The following is a 27,266-nucleotide window of genomic DNA, read 5'->3' as shown; positions in this document are numbered from 1 at the left end:
TCCACCATCCAGTGTTACTTATAACGGCAGTATTGGTGACAGTGGCGTAACAATAGTCCCGCATCCCCTGCAGTATGGCGGGTCGCTGGCCTGAGACCTCTAGAATGGAATGGAGAATGGGGGGGGCCCTCCATGTAGTTTGCAGGGGGCCCCCTCAAGTTTCGTTACGCCACTGGGCTGAGCTCAGATTCATTTATCAACTTTGACGGTTTACCCTCACAAGAGTTGTGATTATTATTTGAGGTGGGCTGTCGCCCACCCCAATGATAATACAATTTCTTACATTATCTCTTTCTGTCATTTTCTGAACTTCTGTTCCTTATGCCTCCTTTTCCACAATATTCCACAATAATCTGCATCACTGCGCTGCACTGTTTTCTTTAACTGTTACATAATTCTATCTTTGTTGTTGATTTGATACTAGAGTGTGTATGTTGGGGAAAAATAGCAATGAGTGTGCGCTTCTTATAAAAATAATAAATAAATACATGTAATGTGCCTGAAAGCAACAATGCACCTAAGAGATTTTATAAATGAGCTTCTCATTTTGTTATGGGGCTGAAACATAATCTCTGCAGTTACTCTGTAGGAAACATATGATAAAAACACCACCCAGTCTCAGCCCCTCTTGGGACAGTGCATTAAAATTATAATGATGAGAGTTACCGTACAATGTAATAACGCATATGAAAAATAAACACTTACTTTAATCGATTTGTGCCATCCATCACTTAACACTTCTGTTACTTTTGAACTTTCTCCATCTTCAAGGATTTCCTATGCAAAACGTGTTCACAGAAAATAGAGCAATAAATACATACTGAATATAAACATAGTCTATATACATAGTCCCTATGTCAGTAACGATGTGCACTGGTTGTGTATCAAATGTATTTTGCATAATAATGGTGATCTTCAGCCTTTTGTGTTCATGCTCTCTGGACTTATAAAGTTTACGTCTTCGAAATCACTTAAACAGATTTCCATAACTTGTAACCAAATAGAAAAATAGAAACCCCCCTAAATACATTTAAACACCGGTAGGAATAAATATCCTCAAAGCACAAATTCATGTTAAACTAGCCCCTCATCCTAATACCCTTCAAACTACGGTACTAAATAGAACAACTTCAAACTATATCATCATGTAAACCATCTTTTTAAACAGATTATACAATGGTACAGGTTTTCATCTGTATGGTAACTGAATATTGAGTTCAAAGGACTGCAAGAATGCTGTTGTCAAAATAAATTTAAATTCTATAATTTAAATAAATGCTTTATGATTTAAGAAATGTGTTTTTGAATTGTAGTTGTTTAAATAATATGTTAATTTGATTGGTTAAAGGGTTTATTTTGGACTTTGTGGCTTAGTTTGTTATTTTAGTCACATTTTTGTATTTTAATTTTGTGGGTTTTTATGATTCATTTTCATATTTTAAATGTTATTGTTAAAAAGATACCGGAATCAGGTTAAAGGTGAGTCTTTTATTCACAGCCTCCACTAAGCCACCAGAATGCAATGGAAACACTTTACAGTACTGTTGTCATTCTCAGTCTCCTTTTCCCAACATTCTAAGGCTACCTTCAGGGGGCAGCGGAACGTTCCAAGAGGGGGAAGAGAGGAGGGGGGACAGAGGGAGGTACCAAGGTGAAAGAGGATCATAATAAAGATTATAACAGCTATTATTTAAATAACTGCTTTTCAGGATTTTTAAGTTTGTTTTAGGAACATTTATGAAGATATTATATGATATGGTTTTGATATAGTTGGCTTTCGGTTTGTTTACATACATTTATCAAAGATTTAGGGTTTTATAATTACCAGTCTTATATGCTTTTTTATTTTTATTTTATTTGTGTGTTTTATATAGCACCTGGATCACCCCCGAAGGGGTATCTCTGCGCTTTGGATGGAGCTACTGTGCAGGCTGATGGAAAACTTTCAGAACAAGGTAGTCTTAAGTAGTTTCCTGAAGTGTGGTTAATCAGGGCATTGTCTCAAGTATATGGGAAGCTGGTTCCAGTACAGGGGAGCAAGGTAGAAGAAAGATTTTCCACCTAGTCTTGTTTTCCTCAACCTGGGAATTGAAAGAAGAGATTTGCATCCTGATCTAAGGTTCCTGGAAGGAACGTAGGGCTTACGTTTCTCAGAACTGTATAGTGGACCTTTGTTATACAAAGCTTTGTGGACAATACAACAGGTTTTAACTGTCACACGCTGGCGGATTGGGAGCCAAAGGAGCCAGTGGAAAAGGGGAAGGGAGGGAGTTTTAATAGGGGAATTGGTAACGAGTCGCGCTGCGGTGTTCTGGACCACCTGCAATCTATTGAGGGATGACTCATTTGCTGAGACAAGGAGACCATTACAGTAGTTGAGGCAGCTCAAGACATGGCCTGAATGAGAGTTTTGCGGGTATGATCTGGCAAAAAGGGGAAGACACGTCTGAGCAAACCCAACACATAAAAGCAGGTGCTAACACTGTGGGCAGAATGCTCTTTTAATATTAAGGCATGATCAAGGCAAATACTCTAGTTTTTGACTAGGTCTTTAGGGTAAGGAGGGGTGCCAAGGGTTACAAGCCACGAGTCTGGGGACCATAGAAGAGGAGCATCCCCGAAGAGCATAAACTCTGTCTTACCTGTGTTAAGTTGGAATAAATTGCTCTTCATCTAGAGGGCAATCACAGTCATTCCCTCTGAAAAGGTGGACTGAGCCAACGAGGAAGATTTGTTAAAAGAGAAGAGAAGCTGAGTGTCATCTGCTTAAGAAATGGGCAAGAAGCCGCAGGACCTTAGGAGGTTGGCCACGGGGGCAATATAGATGTTAAACAATGTATGGCTCAAACATGAGCCTTTAGGCACACCCTTAGTCAGTTCCATCATCTTAGACAGAAAAGGTCCTAGATTGACAGTCTGAGTACAGGAGGACAGGAAGCTAGTCATCCACTGAAGGGCATGACCTCTAAGTCCAACCTCTTCCAATCTCCTGAGCAAGATCTGGTGTGACTTCATGTCGAATGTGGCAGAGTGGTCCAACAGCATGAGGATTGTAGAGTGCCCACTGTCTAAGGTCATTCTGATGTTATCTGTGACCTCCAGAAGGGCCAACTCCGTACTATAGTTGGGTCTAAAACCAGATTGATAGAGGTGCAAGCTGCCATTATTTTCGATATGGGCAGAGAGATGTTGATTAATGTATTTCCAGTCAACAAGAAAAGAGTGCCCTATGGTTTATTTTTGACCACATTTACGGAGCAAAAAATAAAGTATAACACACAGCCTGATTTAGGGTGTTTTTGAAGAAACCCCTCACTCACCACCTGGTGATGACATGCTTCATCATTGGGCTCCACCAAAGAGACCGAATGTCTCTTTGGTGTGCTACAACGCCAGGTCTACTGCGGAGCCGGTAGGTGGGAGTTAAGACGTGTTTTTGTGCAAAACGAAGCTAGCGAGTGGTGAGGGAATAAAAATAGTCTGTAGTGTATCAACCGGAACTTTATTCTATGATCACTAAAGACAGTATTTAAAAACAATGTGTATGGAAGCAGTCCACATTTAGTTGAGTGGTAGTTTCCTAGGTATCAGTCGACATGTTTCTTGCCATGAAACTGGTGTAAATTTACCGGGCAATTCTTCAGGACTAGAAAGGTGTATTTAAACCCTAGTGGTATGGGCGCGCTAAGGCCCACCCTTACCTAGGGACGTGAAAGTGAAAATAAAAATGTGAAAACGTGCAAAAAGTAGAAAGACAGGTCAGTCTCCTACATTACTCCAGGTTTTGGAGGCTTCGACTTTACGGTTTCTGCACTTTTCGGTGTTTCAGATGTACACCATGGGTCACAGGAGGGGGGTGGGAACGTAATTGGCACACCGCCCTCGACGCTCGGCACCCTCAGTGTACCTGCATCACCCTCTACTGGGGGCGTCGAGGGCGGTGTGCCAATTACGTTCCCACCCCCCTCCTGTGACCCATAATGTCCATCACGTCCCTAGGTAAAGGTGGGCCTTAGCGCGCCCATACCACCAGGGTTTAAATACACCTTTCTAGTCCTGAAGAATTGCCCGGTAAATTTGCACCAGTTTCATGGCAAGAAACATGTCGACTGATACCTAGGAAACTACCACTCAACTAAATGTGGACTGCTTCCATACACATTGTTTTTAAATACTGTCTTTAGTGATCATAGAATAAAGTTCCGGTTGATACACTACAGACTATTTTTATTCCCTCATCACTCACTAGCTTAGGTTTGCACAAAAACACGCCTTAACTCCCACCTACCAGCTCCGCAGTAGACCTGGCGTTGTAGCACACCAAAGAGACATTCGGTCTCTTTGGTGGAGCCCAATGATGAAGCATGTCATCACCAGGTGGTGAGTGAGGGCTTTCTTCAAAAACACCCTAAATCAGGCTGTGTGTTATACTTTTTTTGCTCCGTAAATGTGGTAAAAAATAAACCATAGGGCACTCTTTTCTTGTTGACTGTTCATAACCGGGGAATAAGAGTGTCACACCGACTCTCCCTACCTCTCTTTTTGTTTAAGGATTAATGTATATCTCCCAGATTTTGCTCATGTATGTTAGAAGTGAAATGGGGCGGAGATTGGAGAGTTCTTCCTTAGGATTTTTCCGAATAGGGATGATCTGAGCTGCCTTCAAATCCCTAGGAAGATGACCCTCTTTCATGGTGAGGTTTAGTATTGTGCATATCGATTAAGAGAGTTAGTTGGAAGGAGATGAGGCTAATTTTGCTGGGATAACATCCAGCGGAGAGCCAAATTTGACCGAATGAAGCAAGGCAACCACCGTCTCAGAAGACAGAGGAAGGAAGCTTTCAAGCAACTGTATATTTGCAATTACTGATGGGTCAGCAAAAGGGGCAGTCAATAGTTGTGAATCATAATTTATTTTATATATCTATATACATGGTGTTGAGAGTGCTCTATACAGGAGTTGCCTTCCACCTAAACGTGAGAACTACCCAGAGTTCTCTGCTTCTTTTTTGCATAATTTATTCATCAATCTATGCCTGAAAGGGTATCTTTTTTACTTGTACCGGGTGCTCGCTTGTGTCTGCGCAAAGCTATACCTCTCTGAAGAGCTCTAATTAGAGTGAAACACTGTGTCAGGGGTTGCTTGTACTCATTTCAGGTTGGCTTGGTTGGTATTTTACCAATTCAAAGCTGTAATTCTGTGCCTGGAGTGGTAAATGGCTTTTGTCATTTTACAGCTTGGCAAGGACAGCACTGTGCTAGTCCTATGCTTAAAGACTTTGATGTAGAAATGGCAAAAGACTTTGTCCATTTCTATCTCGGTGTGGATTGCACTGTGCTAATCCTATGCTTAAAAACTGTGATAGAAAAGGAGTCATTTGAGGTGAGCAGATCTAGAGTGTCGCTGGTGTTGAGAGTGCTCTATACAGGAGCTGCTTTCCACCTAAACTTGAGTACTACCCAGAGTTCTCTGCTTCTTTTTTACATAATTTATTCATCACTCTATGCCTGAAAGGGTATTTTCTTTACTTATACCGGGTGCTTTCTTGTGTCTGGACAAAGCTATACCTCTCTGAAGAGCTCTAATTAGAGCGAAACACTGTGTCAGGTGTTGCTTTCACTCATTTCAGGCTGGCTTGGTTACCAATTCAAAGCTGTAATACTGTGCCTGGAGTGGTAAATGGCTTTTGTCATTTTACAGCTCAGCAAGGACAGCACTGTGCTAGTCCTATGCTTAAAGACTTTGCTGTAGAAATGGCAAAATACTTTTTCCATTTCTATCTTGGCATGGATGGCACTGTGCTAAAACTATGCTTAAAGACTTTGATAGAAAAGCAGACAGTTGAGGTGAGCAGATCTAGAGTGTTGCTGGTGTTGAGACAGCTCTATACAGGAGCTGCTTTCCACCTAAACTTGAGAACTACCCAGAGTTCTCTGCTTCTTTTTTGTATATATATAAATATATATATATGTGTGTGTGTGTGTGTGTGTGTGGGTGTGTGTGTGTGTGTGTGTGTGTGTGTTCCACAAGTTGCACAAGGGTAAGCACACTCGCACCAGAACAAATAATTCCAACAGACAGCATTTCAGTTCTTTTAATCGTATTGCCCAATGCGTTTCTGATTTGTACATCCTTGTTCACGGGCCAGCAGCATTTGAATCCACGATGATCTCAAGGGACTCTCAATAAATACCCACATTCAAAGTTAATTCTCATCAGGTGAGTCTGTGGGAAAGTACCAAGCATTGTGGGATTAGTTGTATCAAACATGAATTCATCATAAAATATTCATAAACAATGATATGTTTCGGAAACCACGCAGGGCTGTGATGCGCTAAATAACAAAATCTAGTGCTCTTGAAGGCTCCACTATAGTGATGACCCAGAGCCGCTATTCAGATACCAGCGGTGGTGCGCTTTCACGACTGGACGTGCTGTGCATGTACAAGTTCTACAAGTTGCCCAAGGCGAAACACACTCGCACCATAACAAATAATTCTGCAGTGTGTCAGTCCCTTTAATGCTATTGCCCAACGTGTTTCAGATTTGTACACCCTTGTTCATGGGCCAGCAGCATTTGAATCCACGATGATCACAAGGGACTCTCAATAAATACCTACATTCAATGTTAATTCGAACTATAGGGACTTTGTGGGGAGCCAGAAATGCAGACGGAATGGTGGATTTCAAGTCGTGTGCTCTCCCAAATGCTCGAAAGCACTTTGTTGATTTAAATTTCTAGCAGCAGCCTTATCGTGGGAGGAGCACCATCTCTACGATGGGTAAAAGAGAGGCTGTGCCATCTAACTGTTCTTCGGCATGACAGTGGTTGAGGTCCGGCTTATACAACTCTCCATGTTGTCCCGAATCCCACTAAGGACAACTAAAAGCTTTTTAATGACATTGTCAGTGGAAACCCACTTAGGGAATATTGTTTTGGCTCTCTAAGGAACTCCAGTCTCCCTTCAATAGAACTCCAGTTCCCAGCATGCAACAGAAACTTTGCATAAAGCATACACCCACTTAGGGTAGATAGTAGAAATAAAAGAGGGTCGATTCCACTGCCAATGTGACAAGCAAGCTTCCGATACCTCTGTCAATTTCACAAAGCCTCTTAGCTGTTTCCTGCTTAGAAACTTCCCTCACTGTGTTGTACATTGAATAAAGAAATGCTTTTGACCTATCAAAACCTAGCAAAAATCCTGTTTAGCCAGGTCACCAGAAAGAGAAGATAAGTGCTGTTTCACCTCAGACAATGTTTAATGTTTTAACCACTCTGGGCAAAACTTTCCAATGCTTTATGTTGTGACTACTTCTGTATGTTCTGTCTACACACAACGTGGGTCTGGCTTATTTATCCGAAACCCCTTAGTGTTGTCATGAAAATGTGCCTGTCATCAATATCAGCATCTAATGGTCACACTAATCATCCCTCTGGATTATAACGTGAAGAATTGTATGCCCCATTTCTAGGCAGGTTGTCAAACATGTCCTCCTTGTAATTTAAAAAATACTGACAATTCGCAAAGCAAGGGGAAGTTGGAATCTTTGGTGTATTTAGATTCTTTATCTTGGCCAAACGTCTGCTGCACAGTTTTATTCAAGAAAATCAGTTAGTGTGGTGTAAGGCATGCTCCAAATAAAGCCATGTTCTCCTGAACCTGCCAAACTCTAATTACCCATTTAGATTTGACATCCATATTGTCTTTCCAAAAGTCACACTCTTGTGTCAACAACTGGTAAAATGAAAGATGCAGAATACAACGACTTTGGGCCTCATTTCGATGTTGGTCGGAAAGCATTCCGAACAACTCCTTGGATCGGCAAAGAAACAGTTCTGACCGACTCGGGTTTGGGGAGTCCGACCGACCGATTAAGATGTTTCCGAACACCGTTCGATAGGACTCCCATTGACTTCAATGGGACCTTGTGTTGCGACCGACAACTCAGACTCCCATTGGAAAACCTTGCACGCGGCCACACTGGGATGGTTTTACAGAGGGTTCCCATGGCTAACCCGACTAGGCCTCAACCTTAGGTGTGCGGGTGAAGGGGGGCCTGCTACGGGGCCCCAAAGTCAGTTTCCAACAGCAGTTTTGTGTCGGACAGACTGATTCAGAAAGGCTGTCAGAATCCGTCATTTTAATACATCGGTCAGAAACTCTGAGTCTCTGAATGCTGGTCGGAAAGAACGAACGGTTACCTTTCCTTCGTAATCGGTCAGTCTGAGATGTTTCCGAGTCGGTCGGAAACACAGGTTCCGACACGGGTTAGGAAAATACAAATCCCATTCAGAGCCTTTCCAACCAACATCATAATGAGGACCTGTGTGTAAGTTGGCATTCTCTTCTTTGCCGGTGAAGGTGTAAGTTTATAACAATATAGGTCTGCTGGATCATGACCTGAGAAATATGCAAACTTCTGTACAAATGTCTTTGAGCTACCCTGTGGTAGTGTAGGGCAGTGTTCCCACTGGGTGTAATTAAATAATGCATGTGGAGCACTTGCTTTATGTAAATAATAGTGACCATAATGGTGAAAACAGAACATTTCATCATAATTAAATGTACAATCCTACATTTCTTCACTATTCAAAACCATGTAATACTCTAAATCAGCAAGCATTTCCTGCACTGTGTCAATGTCCCAAACATGATAGATAGTACCAGAAGTGATAACATAATTTAAGGAAATACAAAATACATAAAAACTTGTAGAGTTTCTGTCAGTCCACATATATCATAGGATATCTTATCCCCATCATTTCCATTAGGATCTAGAACAGTTGAAATGTTCATCAGTGAAAGGTCTCTTCGCACTTTGTGTTATGAAGAATGACGCTTCAAAATCTTGTTTACCAGTTCAACAGCAGAGCCTTCTGGAAGACAGTGGGCATTTAGAAGCAGGAAAAAAGTCAGAAAACCAATCCAAATGAAGAGAAAAAGTAATGAAATAATTTTAATCGAAATGTATATACATGAAGGGGTAAGGTATGTGTTTTTGAGCAACAAAAAAAAAATGTTCAGATGGTTCTCTTTGTGGAGGTGTGTCTGATGAATCCAAAGAGAAGCCATCAAATTCAACGAAATAGCCGGTGGCTGTTTATATACACGTGGGAGGCTTGTGAAGCTGTGTAATACTGGTTGCTGACTACACTGGCGGTACGTTGTAAACACCATCATTGTCTGCTCATGGAGATTAAATCTGTGTGGTTCACTGGCAAAATAGCATCACTGGATGTATCGTCCTACAGAAATATCGTCACAAAAACATCAAAGAAAAAAATCTTGTCATCTCATACTTATAATGGAAATGACAAACATATAGGAAAAAAATATTGTTGTAATTACACAAAGATATCATTTTTTAAAATATATATAAATAGTAAACATTACATATATTGAAAAATAACAGTAATGTAAGAAATAAAATTATGATATTTATTTTAACAAATAAATAATATAAATGTTTATTTACACATATTTAATTTAACAATATTATTAAACTAATATTTTCAATTTATAAAACCATTTTTTATCAAATACTATAATTAAAATATATATATATATATTCCATGAAATGTTCACAAAACTTCCCCTTTTATGTTCAGCTGCAATGTTGGAAGTTTCGGGGTGATCCATCAAGTGGGGGCTGAGAAAAGAAAGGGAGCCCAAAATGTGTTTTACCCATGTTATGTCTAAATTTGACAGAAACCTCGATATTGGTTCAGAAAGTGTGTTTTTCGTGATTTGGTGTAAATCTGGACGGTAGTTTTTGAGATATCCATCTTCAAAAAATATAGATATCTGGAACACGAGTCCTTGCAGTGGACTCGCGGATCCTACTAAAATTCAATTTTCTCTCAACACTTCAACCAGGAAGTGTTGGCATACATCTTGGGACTCAGCTTAAAGCCGAGTACCAGAAAAAAAGTAAAAAATAAAGAAAATGGTGAAGGCTAGGAATACACTTACCACTCAAACACAGTGGGCCGGTCCCTCGGGGAACCCACTGGGGGTAAAAAGAATTTTAGTATTTTATTTTTGCTGTGGACTCACCCACAGCTCCAGGGACTGCCACCTCCCCAGGGCTAATTACAATAATGTGGAGGGGCCTCGCAGACCCCTCCTGCCCTGGAGACCACCACCTACCCAGCGCAAATTCCAATAATATGGGGGACCTTGTGAACCCTCACTGCCCCAGCAAATGCCACCTCCCTGTGGCTAATTAGAATATTATAGGTGGTCTTGTGACCCCCACTACCCAGAGGACCGCTGCCTCCCTGGGGCTCTATACATTTAGGTTGGGGGGCCTCATGGACCCCCCCGGGTCCCAGGAACCACCATCTCCCCCTGGTCGAACTCTAAAATGGGAGCGGAGCTGCATGGCCCCTCCTCCTGGGCTGTTCTCTGCCCTGGGGACCACGTCCTCCCAGGGGCAGGCCCTAAAAGAAGACAGGAAGGGGTCCACATGCCCCCCTCCTGTAGCCCTACATTGTCCTGGGCACCACCACCTCCCAGGGTCGGCTCCAGCAATAAGACCCCCCCTGAAATTTTTATCAGCTCACCCGAAATGTGGCTCTAGTTGCGCCCCTGACTGGCGTACGCCGGCTCTGCCCAAGCCGCTAACGCTTACAGAATTCCGTAGATTCTATCCACCGTATGTCAATGATCCAGCTGTGGGGCTGGGAATATCTTGCAGACAGGATTCTGGGCCTTTCATTACCGGTGCTCCACAGACCCAGCAGCTCGCTTTAGGGGATACAGTAATAAGGGACTCCGGGGATCCAACAGTCAGAATTCCTTGTTCCAAAGATGAACAACCTGGGAGGGTATCCACTGAATGAAAATGCAGTATACCAAAATGAGAATTTCAAACTCCTAGACTCGGTTTTCCATGCATCGGAGCGGTATTCCCGCTAGCCAGTGGCCAAGATTTTAGTGTGAGGGAACCCAGGTTACTGGAGCAAAGGCTGTGGGGATCCCATAGCAAAGAAGGTGGGAGCCTCAGGAACCGGTGCAGTGCCTACTCACGCTCCATGCGTAGCGTCGGCTCTCCTGAGGCTTGGTGTGCAATCCTGACACTCCGTCGGGGTTGCCACTGGTTGGTAGCCAATTAGAACCAAGATCGTGCTCAGGGGTTAGGCTCCGCCAACATATGTACTTATCCAATCATTCCGCCAATCCCCAAGCACTTATAAATTCAGCATACACTCTCCGTGCAGTACTCTAATCACCCAGTCTCTACCTATGTACTCATGGAATGACCCAGACAAAGTTACATAACCAAGGTCTTCCCCACTGCCAGAGGTAACATGGTTGCATGTGCAGTAAACAGCACAAGGTAATGTGGTAGGGCCCAGGACCATCATGCATACATAATGAATACACAGACACAGTTAGATAGATAGTGAAACTGGCTAAGGGGCACGTGAGCCCGACCCCTTTTTATTACCAGGGTCACATGTCCAGTGACGCCTTTGCTGGATGCGTGTGCAGTGAGTGTAAACCAGCCCTCAGGGAATGGTTGGTGCTGGCAACAACTACAACAGTGATCATCGGATCACACACAGAGATTCAATTTTAAAGGGTCCATGACTTGTGGTGCACTAAGGTAGGGGCACCAGATTTTAAATCACACACAAAATATTGTATTGTAAAAGGTCCATGACTTGTGGTGCAGTGAGGTAGGGGCACCACAGATGAGTGGCTCATGTGAAGAAATTGTTAATGTCCCTTCGGGATATTCCTGCTGCCTGAGGTGACATTGTTGCATCAGGTGTCTAAAGCACGAAAGTCAATCATAAAGTGTCCATGAGTGTGATGCACAGAGTTAGTGGCACCTGGAGATCTCAGTGTGTGCGCAGCCAGTGATGATGTGTCGTCCGGGCGGGCCGCACAGGATGCAATGTCTGTTGCTTACTGGACTCTGCAATTAATAAATGAAGACTCAATTTTAATTGTGAGCCCTGCTGACCACAGTGTTGGCCAGAGGCAGTGGTCAGCAAGGGTACACAGCCACCTGGCGACTTGTGCTGCACAAAGTTAGTGGCACCTGAAGCACTCAACTTGTGCGCAGGCAGCGACTCTGCAAATAATGAATCAAGACTGAATTTGAATTGTGAGCCCTGCCGACCGCAGTGTAGGTGTATGGACCAAAAGATGAAATAAATATGGAATACATTGTCGAAATATTTGATCTTCGGAGTAGAATCTTGCTGTAAGATATTCTGATGCTGGAATCTGTACAGGTCGTTTGTAATATCATTCACCTTTTCCAGTGGGGAAGATCTGTGGAAAACAACGAGCTTCCAAACTTCTTTCCCAAGCACTCATGGAAGTTCCCTTCACTTTCTTCCTTTTGAATAATTCAATAGTATTTCCAATCACTTTCTTTAAATGTAAAGGATGTACACTATAATGTTCATAAATTTCTTCACTTTTAGAGATGTCCACTTTTTCAATTTGGCCACTTGAAATTTCACTATCATCTACTCAATTGATTTCTTCTTCTTTCATATACACATTTTAGTAGTAAACATTGTTTTTTGTGAGATATAATGTAGCCTTTTGCACTTTGCTGACATCTGCTAATTTTTGCCATATTTTTCGACTCTTCGTAAGAACACCATTAGCTAGAATAACTACAGGTTCAGTTTCATCTTTCTCTACAGCAATAGTTTCAAGATTTTTTACAAAATCTAAAGGTAAATACACAACTCTTCCTTTTAAGCCTCTTTGTAAATCTGATGGAGGCAGCTTACCTGTTTTAGGCTCAATACGAACAATAGCCTGAAATGGATATACTTTTGCCTAATAAATTCTGCCTCAATAAGGCCGCATGGCGGTGACTTGTGATGCCCTGAGTTGGTGGCACCTGAAGCACTTAGTGTGTGCGCAGGCAGCGATGTTGCGTGGTCCATGCGGGCCGCACTGGGAGCAATGTATTTTGCCTACTGCACAGCATCATGTGCAATCGTGACTTGGTCTGAATTGTGAGCCCTGCTGACTGGAGTGTAGGCCAGAGGCAGTAGTCAGAAAGGGCCCACAGCCATGTGGCGTTGACTTGAGCGGCACAGAGTTAGTGGCACCTGAAGCACTCAGTATGTGCGCAGCCAGTGATGGTGTGTCTTGCTGGCAGGCCACAGTGGATGCAATGTCTGTTGCCTACTGGACTCTGAAATTAATAAATCACGACTGAATTCGAATTGTGAGCCCTGCTGACTGCAGTGTAAGCGTATGGAACAAAAGATGAAATATGTATGGAATACATTGTCGAAATATGTAGGTTTCAGGGACGTTATAGTTAGTTGCCTATTGGTCTCTGAAATGAATCAAGACTGAATTTGAATTGTGAGCCCTGCTGACCTCAGTGTAGGCCGGTGGCAGCGGTCAGCAAGGGCCCACAGGCAGAAGGCATTGAGTTGAGCTGCACAGAGTTAGTGGTACCTGAGGCACTCAGCATGTGCGCAGCCAGCGATGATGCGTGGTCCAGGAAGGCCCTTTAGTGGGAGCAATGTCTGTTGCCTACTGGACTGCATCATCTGCAATCGCTACTTCATCTGAATTGTCAGCCCTGCAGACCTCAGTATAGGCCAGAGGCAGCGGTCGGCAAGGGCCAACGGCATATGTCCGTCCCTCGAGATGATGTACTTGATGCTCCTGAAGTGCTGGGACCAGCTCCCTGGTCACCTTGTTGCATATTTTGTTGTGTACGTCGCATCTGCTACCGTGCAAAATGTCTGGGGTGGATTGTCTGGATGTGCTTTTACATGCTCGACATGCCACAAGAGTATTTTTGTCACTACCTCTAGACAAAATCCGTATACAGAGACTACAACTGACCTTCCTTGCGTTGACTCTCTTTTCACCATCTGGGATGGTGAAAAATATCCAGACAGTGAATTCTGGTCTGTTTTTAGGAGGTGGTTCTTCTATCTCTTCTTCATCAGAAGTATGTTCTTGCTGAGGATTGGAAGAAGCCATTTCCAAATCTTTCCAAAAACCTCCCCAAAAATTTAAAAACTAGCTGCAAAAGCACAACAGGTGTCTCTCCTGTGAAGCTGCAGAGAGAATGACTAAAATGGGTGGAGTCCTTCAACTGTTAGAATGGGAAACCTTATGACCCAATCAAATGCTCTCTTTTAAAGTCAGATGGGAGTCAGCCCTACTGACCGCAGTGTAGGCCGGAGGCAGCGGTCAGTAAGGACCAAGAGCCACGTGGCGTTCACTTGAGCTGAACAGAGTTAGTGGCACCTGAAGCACTCAGCGAGTGCGCAGGCAGTGATGATGCGTGGTCCGTGCAGGCCACACTGGGAGCAATGTCTGTTGCCTACTGGAATGGACTGCGTGATCAGCAATCGCGACTCGATCTGAATTGTGAGCCTGCTGTCCGCAGTTTAGGCTGGAGGCAGCGGTCAGCAAGGGCCCACAGCCACGAGGCGTTGAGTTGAGCTGCACAGTTAGTGCACCTGAAGCACTCAGCGTGTGCACAGCCTGCGATGATGCGTGGTCCGGGCGTGCTGCACTGGGAGCAATAAGGCTACGTGGCAGTGACTCATGGTGCAATGAGTTAGTGGCACCTGAAGCACTCAGGCAGTGATGATGCGTGTTCAGGGAGGGCTGCACTGGTAGCAATGTCTGTTGCCTACTGGACTTTGTCAACTGCAATCACGACTCGATCTGAATTATGAGCCCTGCTGTCCACAGTGTAGGCCGGAGGCAGCAGTCAGCAAGGGCCCACAGCCACGTGGCATTGAGTTGAGATGCACAGTTACTGGCACTAGAAGCATTTTGCGTGTGCACAGCCAGCGATGATGCGTGGTCAGGGCGGGCCGCACTAGTCTGTTGCTTACAGGACTGCGTCATCTTTAATCGCCACTCGATCTGAATTGTGAGGCCTGCTGTCTGCTGTGTACATCGAAGGCAGTAGTCTGTAAAGACATAACTCTGCAGTGCTGTGCCTCTGGGTTTACAGGGGGCCTGTGTCGAGGAGGCCAGCAATCGCGGCGGCGGCCTCATGGCAGGGTGAGGGCCGCCGCTCTGTCAGACGCGTTGGCCTTCCCAGAAGTGAACCACGCCCAGAGCCCCAGCCTATTTATTCACACTCCTACGCTTGAGAGGCCTACGTTGGACCAGCTCACTCCGCTTCAGCTTACAGGAGGGGAGGACACAGCTACATGACCGAGATCTTCCACACTGCCTGAGGTAACCTGGTTGCGTCCACTGTCCACAACACTACAAGCACCAGCAGTATATGTACACATGGAGAGGTCTGTGCTCTCCATAATGAGGTCTGTCCAGCACATCACCGCCACACTTGCAATTTTGTGCATTTTTATTGATGGGTGACTTGCCTCCTTCACACATACTTGGTTGCCACGAATTCCAACATTTAGCAATTCTGTGGCTGAGGGGCCATGCCGTTTTGGGAAGGTCCGCTTTCCTGTTCTGCGCTGCCTCGTTGGTTGCAGGTGGGTGGTCCTGGGAGGAGGTCCTGGGGGTGGTGGCAGTGGGTGTTGTGGCCTTCTTGGGTGTCAGAGCTGCATGATCAGTAGCTCTATGACATGTGTTGGTCTTCAGATGTGGCTCTGGGCTGGGTTCCCTTTCATACTGTAGGTAGTCGTCCAGCTTTACACCAGTAAAATGCAGATGTTAAATTCTTACTGCTTAGGCTTATCGCCTGTTTTTGGATTGCATCGCAGATTTGGCTGGTCTTTGAAAATATCTGGAAGTGGTTTTTTTTGCACAGGAATGCCTACTCTGCATATCATTAGCGTTAGTTGTCGCTCTCATTCGTGGCAATGTTTTTTGCGGAAGCTATCGCTGGAAAACTGGCGATATCGGCAATTTTCACCAGGTTGAGAATGGGATGATAATTATTTCACCACTTTTGCTGCTCTAAAGCGCCGATAACTCGAAAATAAGTCCCTGAGAATACGCCTCATCGTTCTGTTTTACTTTTTCGTTTAGATTTGTGACCCAGTCACTTTAAAAGAAATAAATAGTGATAATTTTTTGGCCCTGGAGGTTTTTGTGGGATCCCCTGAGCAGGTCTAGGGGGTCAGGGTGTTTGTATCCTGTCCAATTTTCTTGTTTTTCCATCTTTTTATTTGTGTTTCGCATGTAGCTACAACAAAGTCCTAATAAACAAAAGGGCTTGTTTTAGAGTAATCCTATAACCCAACAGGGGGGACTTATTGCCGAGTGATCAGCACTTTAGCACAGCAAAAGTGGCGAAGAATTATCGCCCCATTCTCAAGTTGGTGCACACTGCCACATTGCCCACAGGCTGATGGTACCAACACAGCGGACAAGCAACATCCTTACGTAGACAAAACTGCTGGCTGTGCTTCACCTGTTGGGTCTGGTACCTTCCAACTAACAACTGCGAGAGTCAGAGGAGTCTCACAGCCAGCCCTATTAAATTTCCTCACACGTGTTGGATGCATGTCTACAAAAGCAACGTAGGGCCCCTGTATCCGCAACATCCGCTCATCCCAATTGGTAGAATCCTGCACAACCAACCCCAGCCGTTGCTTGATGCCTCTGTGCTCCAGATCTAAGATTGTAGTCACTGAAATAGGGGTGTGCCAGGTCATGAAGTCTAGTAGTCAACAGTAGTGGAAAAACAATACTTTATTTGAAAAACATAAATTAGCAACACAATAACATCAAACAACGTGTGGCATTGCCAACGGGGAACATCAACTTGTGTAGATCGGCCTGGGAATCCCAAAACTCCATATTCAGAAACCTGTTGGATAAATGAAGACAATGGCTAAGTGTTAGTATGGTCACAAACGTAATATGGTACAATGTATTGCACCAGAATGCTTACAGGTATGATCAATCCTCCACAAAATGACCGTAACACGAGTTTGTGTGGTCGTAACCTTCGTAGGAAACAAAAGGAATGCTACAACCACATGAACTTCTGTTACGGTCTCATTATACAGGATTTATCACACCTGTGAGCATCACTGTTCGTTTCAGCTTGGTACACTGACATGTTCACTTCACCCACATTGCGTAGGAACAGCTGGAGACCAAGCAAGGGAACCATGCCATACCAGGCTTCCTGCACGTGTTGGGGGCAACTGACTGCACACATGTACTACTTGTGCCCCCTGCCGACACTGCACATAATCACTGCAACAGACAAAACCTCCATTCCAACTGGACCACCGGGGCCTGTGCACTAATGTTGTCGCAAACTTCTCAGGCAGTGTGGATGATTCCTACATCTATCGCAAACATCCCAGCCTTGGTACCCAGACCAGTCCTCCGCCCAGCGATGACTGCCAGACCCTGTGCACCCAGACCTAGTCAGTCATGCAAAGAATTAATCACACTTGCATTTACTGACCTATACAGTTATACACACACCACATCACTTATTCAAACAGAAGCAAATGCATACTTACTCTCTTATACAATCACTGATACAACTACACACTCATCCATACAGCCACTCTCACAATCACTGACTGCCAAGTATAGTCATTTATATGCTTCAACTCTCACATACACTGCCTTTTACATATGTAGTTACTTGGAAATGTACCATTGAGACATCCATTCACTCACCAACACACCAATACACACACTCACCCTCCCATATAGCTATTTTCACATGCACTCTTCAACCTATACACACAGTGAATCAACCACTCAAACATCTATGCACAGCCTCACACACCTCCCACCCAACCACACACATATCCAGGCACCCATACAAATACTCAGGCAACCAATTGATACCCCATATAGACACTCATATAGCTACTGACCAACCCATGCAGCAGCCACAGACTGATACAGACATTAACACAGTTGAATCACTAACTCATGCATTCAGTAAGACACGTTTAATCACTCATTAAACAGTCAGTCACGCACCTACTAAATCCTCCAGTTAGACACTTATACTCCCACTCATTCTTCAATATACCTTGGCATATATATAAAACATATCTAAACTTTAAAGAAAATCACAGTCACTGGATGATGTCATCAGTGATGGCATTTGAGATGTCATCAGTGATGTCACTGACCATGTCTTGAATGATGTAATATGTGACGTCATCAGCATTGCATTGAGGGGGCGTGAGTTATAGTTAGGTGAACTAACTATAACGGTGGAATTTCTATGGTTTTTGTACGAGAGAAATGTCAAACTAACTATAATGTCCTTGGTGGAAGAAAGGAGACTGCTTATTCTAGGTAATGGATGGAAGTCTATTCAGATCTCCTTCTTCAAAGATCCTAAATCTACACAGACGCGGTGACATCCCCCCCCTTTCTAGCCACGACCAAAGGCGACAACCACAGGGAGGACTCCGTTGGCTCAATGATACCTCTAGAACAAAGACTTTTAAGTTCTTTATCTAAGTTGTCTCTGACACTAAATGGAACCCCTCTAAGCTTGTGCTTAACTGGTATGGCTCCATCTTTTACAACAATCTTTTGTTTAAAACCCTTTATTTTGCCTAAAGTGTTCCCAAACACTTCTGGAAGTTTATCCTTCTAAGTCTAAATCTCTTATTCGTTCCCAACAACTAAAACCTGTTCTTTGGCACCTGACTTAAGTATCATGCCAAAAAGTCCCTGGTGAAACCATCCCAAAATGTTGAGCCCTTAGACATCAACATATATCTTTCCCTTGATCCTTCTGTCTTTGAATACTAACTCAGCTTTGAAAAATCCCAACAGCTCAACTTTACGTCCTTCATAGGACACTGGTAACCTGTCAGGAGGGGAGAGAGTTTGAGACCCATCCCAAACGTCATCAAGGAGCTTTTGTGTTATCATCGTTATCTTAGCCCCTGAGTCAACTAATAGCTTAATAGTATGGTGATCTACACCATTGTCAACAACAGGATCCATACATGAGGATGGATCACCCTCAACTACCTCTTGAGAACAATCATTGACATTGTTTCCATCACAAGTGACTACAGATATAGTTTCTTTTCTTGAGACATACTTTCGCAAAGTGCCCCATTCTTTTGCAATAGTTACACATTACGTCCATAGCAGGACATGTTGCCCCTCTTTGATGGAAAGGATTCCTACACCTCAAACACATGCTGCTATTAGTCTTGATAAAATTGGAATTTTGGGGTTTAGGCGTTGAGGAAACGTTTGATGGAACTGGATTGGGCCTGAGGCGCTGCTTGGAAGAATTATTAACATTAAGAACGTTGACGACATCATTACGTTTTTCATCAAGTTCTTTGAGTGAAACCATTGAAATTTCAATACTTTTGGCGAATTTTATAGTCTCTTCTAAAGAGGGATCTGCCATACTCAAAAGTTTCTGTCTAATATTCTTGTCCTTACAATGGCAGATGAACTGGTCTCTGATCAATTGATCAGTGAAATTGACGAACTTACAATCAGCAACAAATTTATGCAAAGTTGAAATGTAGGAGTCTACATCTTCAAATTATGTTTTTTTTTTTTTAAACTTGTGTCTCAAACCATGAGGCTAGGTTGCTTGTCAAATATGTGTTTGAATTTCAACACTATTTGATGATATTCATCCAAATCTTGGGACTTTTCTTGTGTTAAGGGTGGTAAGTGTTTGAAGATGGACCTTCCTTCAAACCCTAATGAATTGAGTAGTAAAGATTTCTTCCTCTCTGCAGCAAATCTAGAAGCGCCAGTGGCACCTAAGTATGTTTGTTTCGAAGGCACTTTGCCAAATTTCCCAATGAACTGGTGCATCTCCTGGGGAGTCTAGAAATGTGGGGGCAGATTGACAGGTTGCAAGGTGCACACAGTGAGGAGAAAAAAAATACGAGTAAAGACAGAGAGAGAAAAATCAATATATATTTGTGTATATGAACACTTTTAATATGAGCACAGTAAAAAGAAAAAAATGTTGTACAGGTGTGTGCTTCACTGAAACCTTGAGTAAAATAGTGGTAGATCACACACAGCAAAATTGGTGTGTTTGTCACCGTAGTATTAATAAATAGCTGAAAATGTCATAAGGTGTGTGTATATCACCGGAAGTAGGAACAGTACACACAAAGCAAAACTGATGTGTGTATCACTGCATTGAACGTAGCCGTGTGAGCTTGAAGCAATGAAAATGTCATAAGGTGTGTATATCACACGAAATTAGGAACAGTACACACAAAGCAAAACTGGTGTGTGTATCACCGCGTTGAACGTAGTAGTTTGAGCTTGGAATGAAACTCTGTATAGAAGACGTTTGAAACGAGTGGTGTGTGTAACACCATGTGATACACTGTTTGTCGAAAAGAAACTAATGAAAATACAATTGGAATTGACCCAATCAAAGATGGCAGCCGCATCGTGAAACAAATTCAAGGGGGGACATAAGAAGCAGCACGTTACAGCAGAGGCATCACACGTCACAAGCAGGAGCATCGCGGTTAAGTTGAACGAAGTGAAGCGAACGCTCCGTTGAGAATGGTGGCGGGCGCAGACGAGCAAGATGCCAAGTAAGGGTGTTGCTTGGCAGTATCCAGAGCTTGTGAGTAAGTATGTGGGAGTGAGAGAAGCCTTTTGAAAGATGCAGCTGGCACGCGCCCTATGCCAGTTTCATCAAAGCGGCAAAGGGATTATAAAACAAGCAGATCAATGGAATGAAAAAAACAATGTTCACAAACGATGAGAAGTTCCCAAACAGATATGGTGATGCACAGGAAAACACATTTCCCAGTGTTAGAGAATGATAAAATAAATGTACCACCATTGTGTTGATGTAAAAAATTCTTGATGAGAAGGACAGTGCTCATTGTGACAAAGATAGTGGTTGAAGGCTCTTTCTCTCAATAAATTTGAACACAAAGCAGAGACTTGCTTGTGACTTGATTGCAGAAGATTTATCTGTGTGGCGTCACACTCGAGGGTAGTACCATGTAGCCTTAGATCGGCACCTACATGTATCCCATCCTCGTCGTTAGTAACTTTGTAGTAATCACATTTGCTATGCTTGAAGCAGAAGGATTTTATAAGGCTACATGTAGGAGAGAGAAGGTAAGAACCAACTCCCTCAGCAGCTCCAGTTCAACTGAATAAACAGCACAGTTGCTAGGAGCCGAGGAACATTCTAAGAACAGAGTAGATCTTTAAGAAGTACATTAAAGCAATTTGAGCAAGTACACAAAATACAACAGTCTCCTTCATTGAATGTGACATAAGTGTATCCGGATGCCCCCACAATTATGTTGATGTATGGTGTTTACACGTGTGTGTAAGTGTTTGGAAGCTAACATCAGAAGGTAATCTGTGTGTGTTCAGATGTCCAATATGCACTTGAAAGTCTGAATACATCAAGTAGTAAAACGGTTTTATCCATTGTGCATAATCTGGTATGTAGGTTCTGCCAAAGTTTAGAAAACCCAATATTGATTAGTGTTTTTCCAATGTATTTGGAGGTTGTAGAAGCACACAGGTCTCTAAGAAAGGCATCACCTGGCTTTTTTCTTCACTTGACAGCTCATATCCCAAGAACAGGACACTGAGATGGGTGATCGTTGACTTTTAAAATTACATTTGTAACCCATATTATCAAACCCAGGAATTATGCGATCTTCTCATTATGTGATCTACTCTGGTCAAATGTAATGCTAAGTCATCATCCAATAGGTATATGTCATTGATGTAGGACAATGCTTGGTAATCAGAATCTTTTGAAAGTTCTGTTACCCGAGTGGAAAATAGTCTAGGGCTATTTTTATAGCCTTGGGGCAATTTATGGAACTGTCTTTGGGAATCGAGAGTGCTGGACGTGGTCAAGTACCTGTTTTCGAGTGCTATTTTTTGACAGAAATACCTATCTGAAATGTCTATTTTTTGTGCACTATACTGTTCATTAGTGCTGCGCTGTGTGCATTTTGTACCGCAAATGTGCATGTAGCAGTGCTCAAGTGTCTGTAATCAAAAATGAAACTATAGAATGGTCCAGTTTCATTACTGGAAAAAGGGAATATTCATTGGTGAGGTGCCATTTTATATTACACCATGGTATTCAAGTTGCGGAAGTATTTCTCTAACTTGTTTTATGGCCTCAAGTTTAATGGGGTATTTAGTTTGTTATTGTGGGTGGGACCTCACAGGTACAATGTAGTGAGGAGATACGTCCTCCCAACCCATGTGGTTGCGGTATAATGCAGGAGCTTGTGCTAACGTCAACTCCTTGGCAGACAATCGACTACACGCAGAGGTACACCGGCTCAGCTTGTGCTGTTTGTGTGGAGGAGGCTACAAGTGCACCACACAGGGAGTGAATCAGACACACTTCCGGGGGCACATCATTGGAGGCAATCTTTGGGCGAGGTTACGGTCTAGTCTTTCGGGCTAGGACCGGACCCAGCACACTATATAGAGGACTCTGAACCGAACGCGCAGCAAGACAATCGACTACACGCAGAGGTACACCGGCTCATTGCGGAAAGCCTGACACACGAATTTCTAACTTTGTGTATGCATATTGAATGAGTGACTATTCAGTAGAGCATTTTTAAACTACCAGTAGGGCGCACTGTTTGGATGACTACTATCGCAGCAGTGGATATTTTAACATTTTAAATCACATGTGAGACAGTGTTTTGGTGCAAGAATTACTGGCACTTACTTCTTACTTTTATAATCGCCGCTTCCTCTCCCCGGTCCACCGCAGCTTGTGCTGTTTGCGTGGAGGGAGGCTACAAGCGCGCCACACGGGGAGTGAATCAGACACACTTCCGGGGGCACATCATTGGAGGCCATCTTTGGGCGAGGTTACGGTCTAGTCTTTCGGGCTAGGACCGGACCCAGCACACTATGTAGAGGACTCTGAACCAAATGCGCAGCAAGACAATCGATTACACGCAGAGGTACACCAGCTCATTGCGGAAAGCCTGACACACAAATTTCGAACTTTGTATATGCATATTGAATGAGTGACTATTCAGTAGAGCATTTTTAAACTACCACTAGGGCGCACTGTTTGGATGACTACAATCACAGCAGTGGATATTTTAAAGATTTAAATCACATGTGAGACAGTGTTTTGGTGCAAGAATTACTGACACTTACTTTTATAATCGCCGCTTCCTCTCCCCGGTCCACCGCAGCTTGTGCTGTTTGTGTAGAGGGAGGCTACAAGCGCGCCACACGGGGTGTGAATCAGACACACTTCCGGGGGAGCATCATTGGAGGCCATCTTTGGGTGAGGTTACGGTCTAGTCTTTCGGGCTAGGACCGTATCTCCCCCCCCCCCATATAAAGCTCAGATGACATGGACGGGCAGCGGACGTGCGCAGCGGGCGCACCGATGGCGTGCCAAAGGCGCGCCAATTGCAAGCCCGTCTGTGCCCGTCCGCGCCATGACCGGGCCTAGGGCTGAGCACTCTGCTCCACTAGATCCAACTCAACAGCTCACAAAGGACTACATACTGTCACTCAACTCTGGCCCAAAATCATGGACTAAGACCCTGAACATGGCAAATTGTGAGGGACCTCTGAGTTGCAACCAATGTAGGAAAATATTTGGGGCCTGCAAACTGGCACCGGAAGACAGTCAGTCGAAATGCCTATGTGGCTGGCTCATTATTGCAAGATCAATGAGCAAACATGCTCTACATATCTTTGATCTTATAACGGAGGAGGACCTAGACTGCCTCTTTATAACTGAGACATGGTTGAAATCCTGCTGTAACCCTGATATTGCAAACGCTCTCCCCCCTGGTTACCTTATTTCAAGGGCAGATAGACCAGACCAACGTGGAGGAGGCCTTGCAATAATCTATCGGGATACCCTGAGGTGTCTAACATACGACCTTCCGGACCTCAAAGGGGCAGAGAGTATGGGCTTTTCGATAAAGGTCCATGACTCGTTCACCTTTGCTGGAGCATTACTGTACCGACCACCAGGGCAGTATAAAGAGTTCTTGGAGAGTATTGGGGAAGTACTCAGTAACCTGGCTCTCAGGTCTGCTAATTGTACGCTTCTAGGAGACATTAACGTGCACCTGGACTCCCCCACAGACCCAGCGGCAACCTGTTTTAAGGACATAATGAGTGTCCTAGGCCTATCCCAGCTCACAACAGATACCACACATAGGGCAGGTCACATCTTGGATTGTATCTGCTCTAACCTAGATATGCTTTATGTAAAAAGGCCCCAGATACAAACATGGACTGACCATAATTTTATCCCTTTTGAGCTCCCAGTTAAGAACTGCCCAGTGGGCAAGAGTACAGTAAAGGCGACAGCGCAGCCACAGGGGAAACCCTGTTGGAAGAGCATCATAGGACAGCCTTACTTTTTGAATAAAGCCCTAGACAAGAGAACTTCCCTGACAGGAGACCCGATCGGAGACAACCAGTAATTTAGGGATTGGATAATCGATCTTAGCATGGAGACAGGTCCCACTGCCTTCAGGAAAGCCCCTAGAAAGGAAGTACAAAATAAGAACACATCCACGCCCTGGTTCTCTTTGACCCTAAAAGAAAAGCAAGGGGAAGTGAGGGCTCTAGAGCGAAGATGGCGCCTTAAGTATGAAAAAAAATGATCAGAACACGTACAAAGCCGCACGACGACAGTATCACACCCTGATAAAAACCCCGAAAACCAACTACTACACGGAAGCCATAAACAATATTAACAACAAACAAAAAGACATTTTTAAGATAGTAAACACATTTATGAACCCCAAAACTATGCAGGAAGAAATTCCCCCTTTTCAAAGTCTCTGTAATACTATAGCTGACTTTTTTGAAGAAAAAATCCATACCCTTACCAAAGACTTCCCCCCCCCATCCGATGTCACCAAATTAAAAAGGGGCTACTGGGATAGGGACAGTTTCCGCCAGCATGAATATATTTTCTCTGATTAACTTAGATGAAACTCGGAAAGCCGTACTGGCCATTAAATCAGGCCCCCCTTTCGACCCCTGCCCGCCCCTGGTCCTACAGTCTATGGTGGATATTGTCAACCCCACCATAAATAGCATAATAAACTCCTCACTTGACCAGGCCTCAATTCCTGCAGAATGGAAATTAGCAGCAGTAAAACCCCTGCAAAAAAAGCAGCTACCGGACCCTACAACTCTTTCAAACCTATGGCCAATCTCGCTGCTTTCAGCTCTCTGTAAATTAACTGAGAAGTTTGTAAACAAACAGTTAACAACCTTTCTGGAGGAAAATAACGCCTGGCACCCAAATCAGGCAGGTTTTAGGGCACAACACTCCACAGAGTCAGCCCTCCTTTTTACCACGGAAACGCTGCGAGCCGCAGTGGACCAGGGAAAAAAGGCCGTCCTGGTACTATTGGACCTGTCCACGGCTTTTGACACGGTCTCACATACCATCCTTGTAGACCCTCTAGTCCTGGTAAACAGGCGGCAAGTGATCACCTCAGGCCAGTTCAGCTCAGGGGAAAAACATCTTACGTCAGGGGTACCGCAGGGCTCCTGTTTGAGCCCTACGCTTTTCAATGTCTGTATGGCCCCCCTGATTGCGCTGATATCATCCTTTAAGATCAACACCATCTTGTATGCGGATGATACGCAGCTCATCCTGGGGTTGGATGATGATACCACAGAGGCTTAAGAAAATCTTAAAAACTGCCTCAAAGCCACACTTGAATGGATGAGCAATAACCATCTGAGGTGCAACTCAGGGAAAACTGAAATTTTGCCATATGGTCTTAACAATCTTTTCAGCCCCATACAATGGTGGCCAGAAGATGCCACCGTTCCCCCAAATACTATTAAGGCAGTCAGAAACCTAGGGATCAAATTTGATGCTACCCTATCCTTCAAACAACAGGCCCTAGCCGTGGCTGGAACTTGTTTCAATATTATAAAGGGTCTGAGAATTTTTTTCGATGTAGTACCTCTCTCAGCTCGAAAAATGATGGTGGTTGCACTCATAACATCACGCCTAGACTATTGTCACAGCTTTTATGCTGGGACCAATAGGGTGGTTGTTCACAAGCTGCAGATGGTCCAGCATGCAGCTGCTAGATTGGTGTTGAGATGGCATAGGAGAACATCGCCCACAGCAGCTATGGACGCCCTACATTGGCTACCGATCCATAAGAGGGTACTGTTCAAGGTTCTACTGATCACTTTCAGGGCCTATCACTCAAGAGGGCCCAGTTACCTTCGGATGATGTTTGAACGCTACAAACCCTCACGTAATCTGAGATCCTCTAACGCTAACCTGCTTACCATCCCCCTTTCAGGCTTAAAACTAGGTGTGGTAAGGCATTGGCGGTCCTGGGCTCAAAGGCCTGGAACAAACTACCCCTTCCTCTTCACCAAATCACCTCTGAATTGGTCTTTAGGAAGTCGTTAAAAACCTGGGTCTACACCCTACCAGACACTCTATGCAAAAGTCTAATCTAAAATGACAGGTTCCCCCCCTGATGAGCGGTTGATCCAGTGCTGTTTCCATTCTGCCTGGCTTTCTTGCGGCACCAAGATGTTCCGTGGAGTGATAGCCGCGCTATATAAAAACCTCCTTACATTACATTACCTTACATTACATTACATGTGTGCTTAACAGATTCTGAAACAAGGTTGGCCAAGGCTGGTAGAATTACTGTTTCTCCTTGTGGGCAATCCCTAACAAACTCAGATGGCCAATCTTTTTCAGCCAAGAGAATGTTGTAACCGAATGACAAGTTCTCCCAAAAGAGAACATTGATAGTACGCTGTATATCCCCCTCCATCTGGAGTTGCAATTCATATAGTTGTTTAGGGACACTCTGGTCTGTTGTTTCCACCTGGACATAGTCACTCGTTGCTACTGCTGCCAGATACTCCATAAGATTCCTGCAAACTATCGAGACTTCTGCCACGCTATCCAGCATGGTCAGGGCCCATTCCCCATTCAGAAGCTTTTTCCTTAATATCTGTGGCATGTTTGCCTTTAAACACAGCCACCTTCTTCTTTTTAAATTGAGTCTTAGACTATGGAGGTTTTTCTTCTTTTTAATTATGTAGTTAGAAGAGCATTGTGAGTCCTTCTTCGCTTTCATGTACTCCTCTGATTTGCGCTCTGATTGTCCTCTTCTTTCTGAGCATTTTTCGGATGATTTCAAATGGAACAAGAAGGATGTGTATCAGTATCCTGACCTATCAGGCTGTTTAATTGAATCATGGTTATGCAAAATATAGCACTTTTCAGTGGTCTCCTGTTAAGGAGATCCACTCCGTGCTGTAGTATTCCTTTATTTCTCCTATTATCTAACCTCTTTTTTGAAGACTATGGTGCCTGCTTCAGGTTATCCTTT

At 43.9% G+C, this 27,266-nt stretch overlaps 1 protein-coding gene across 2 annotated transcripts in view; it reads right to left on the bottom strand.

Annotated features, from left to right (window-relative positions):
• DNTT (DNA nucleotidylexotransferase) overlaps positions 1 to 27,266 on the bottom strand; it is a 1,394,583-nt gene that overhangs the window by 866,066 nt on the left and 501,251 nt on the right. For both annotated transcript variants that reach the window (XM_086922528.1, XM_086922529.1), the window contains exon 5: positions 706 to 777. In XM_086922528.1, the coding sequence (XP_086778654.1) occupies positions 706 to 777 (72 nt within the window). The remainder of the gene's footprint in view (positions 1 to 705; positions 778 to 27,266) is intronic.

Source organism: Lissotriton vulgaris, chromosome 5, assembly GCF_964263255.1.
Source record: "Lissotriton vulgaris chromosome 5, aLisVul1.2, whole genome shotgun sequence".
In the NCBI taxonomy this organism is placed as follows: Eukaryota; Metazoa; Chordata; class Amphibia; order Caudata; family Salamandridae; genus Lissotriton; species Lissotriton vulgaris.
Note: the sequence above shows the minus strand (reverse complement) of the source record. Positions and strands in the feature narration are given on the sequence as shown.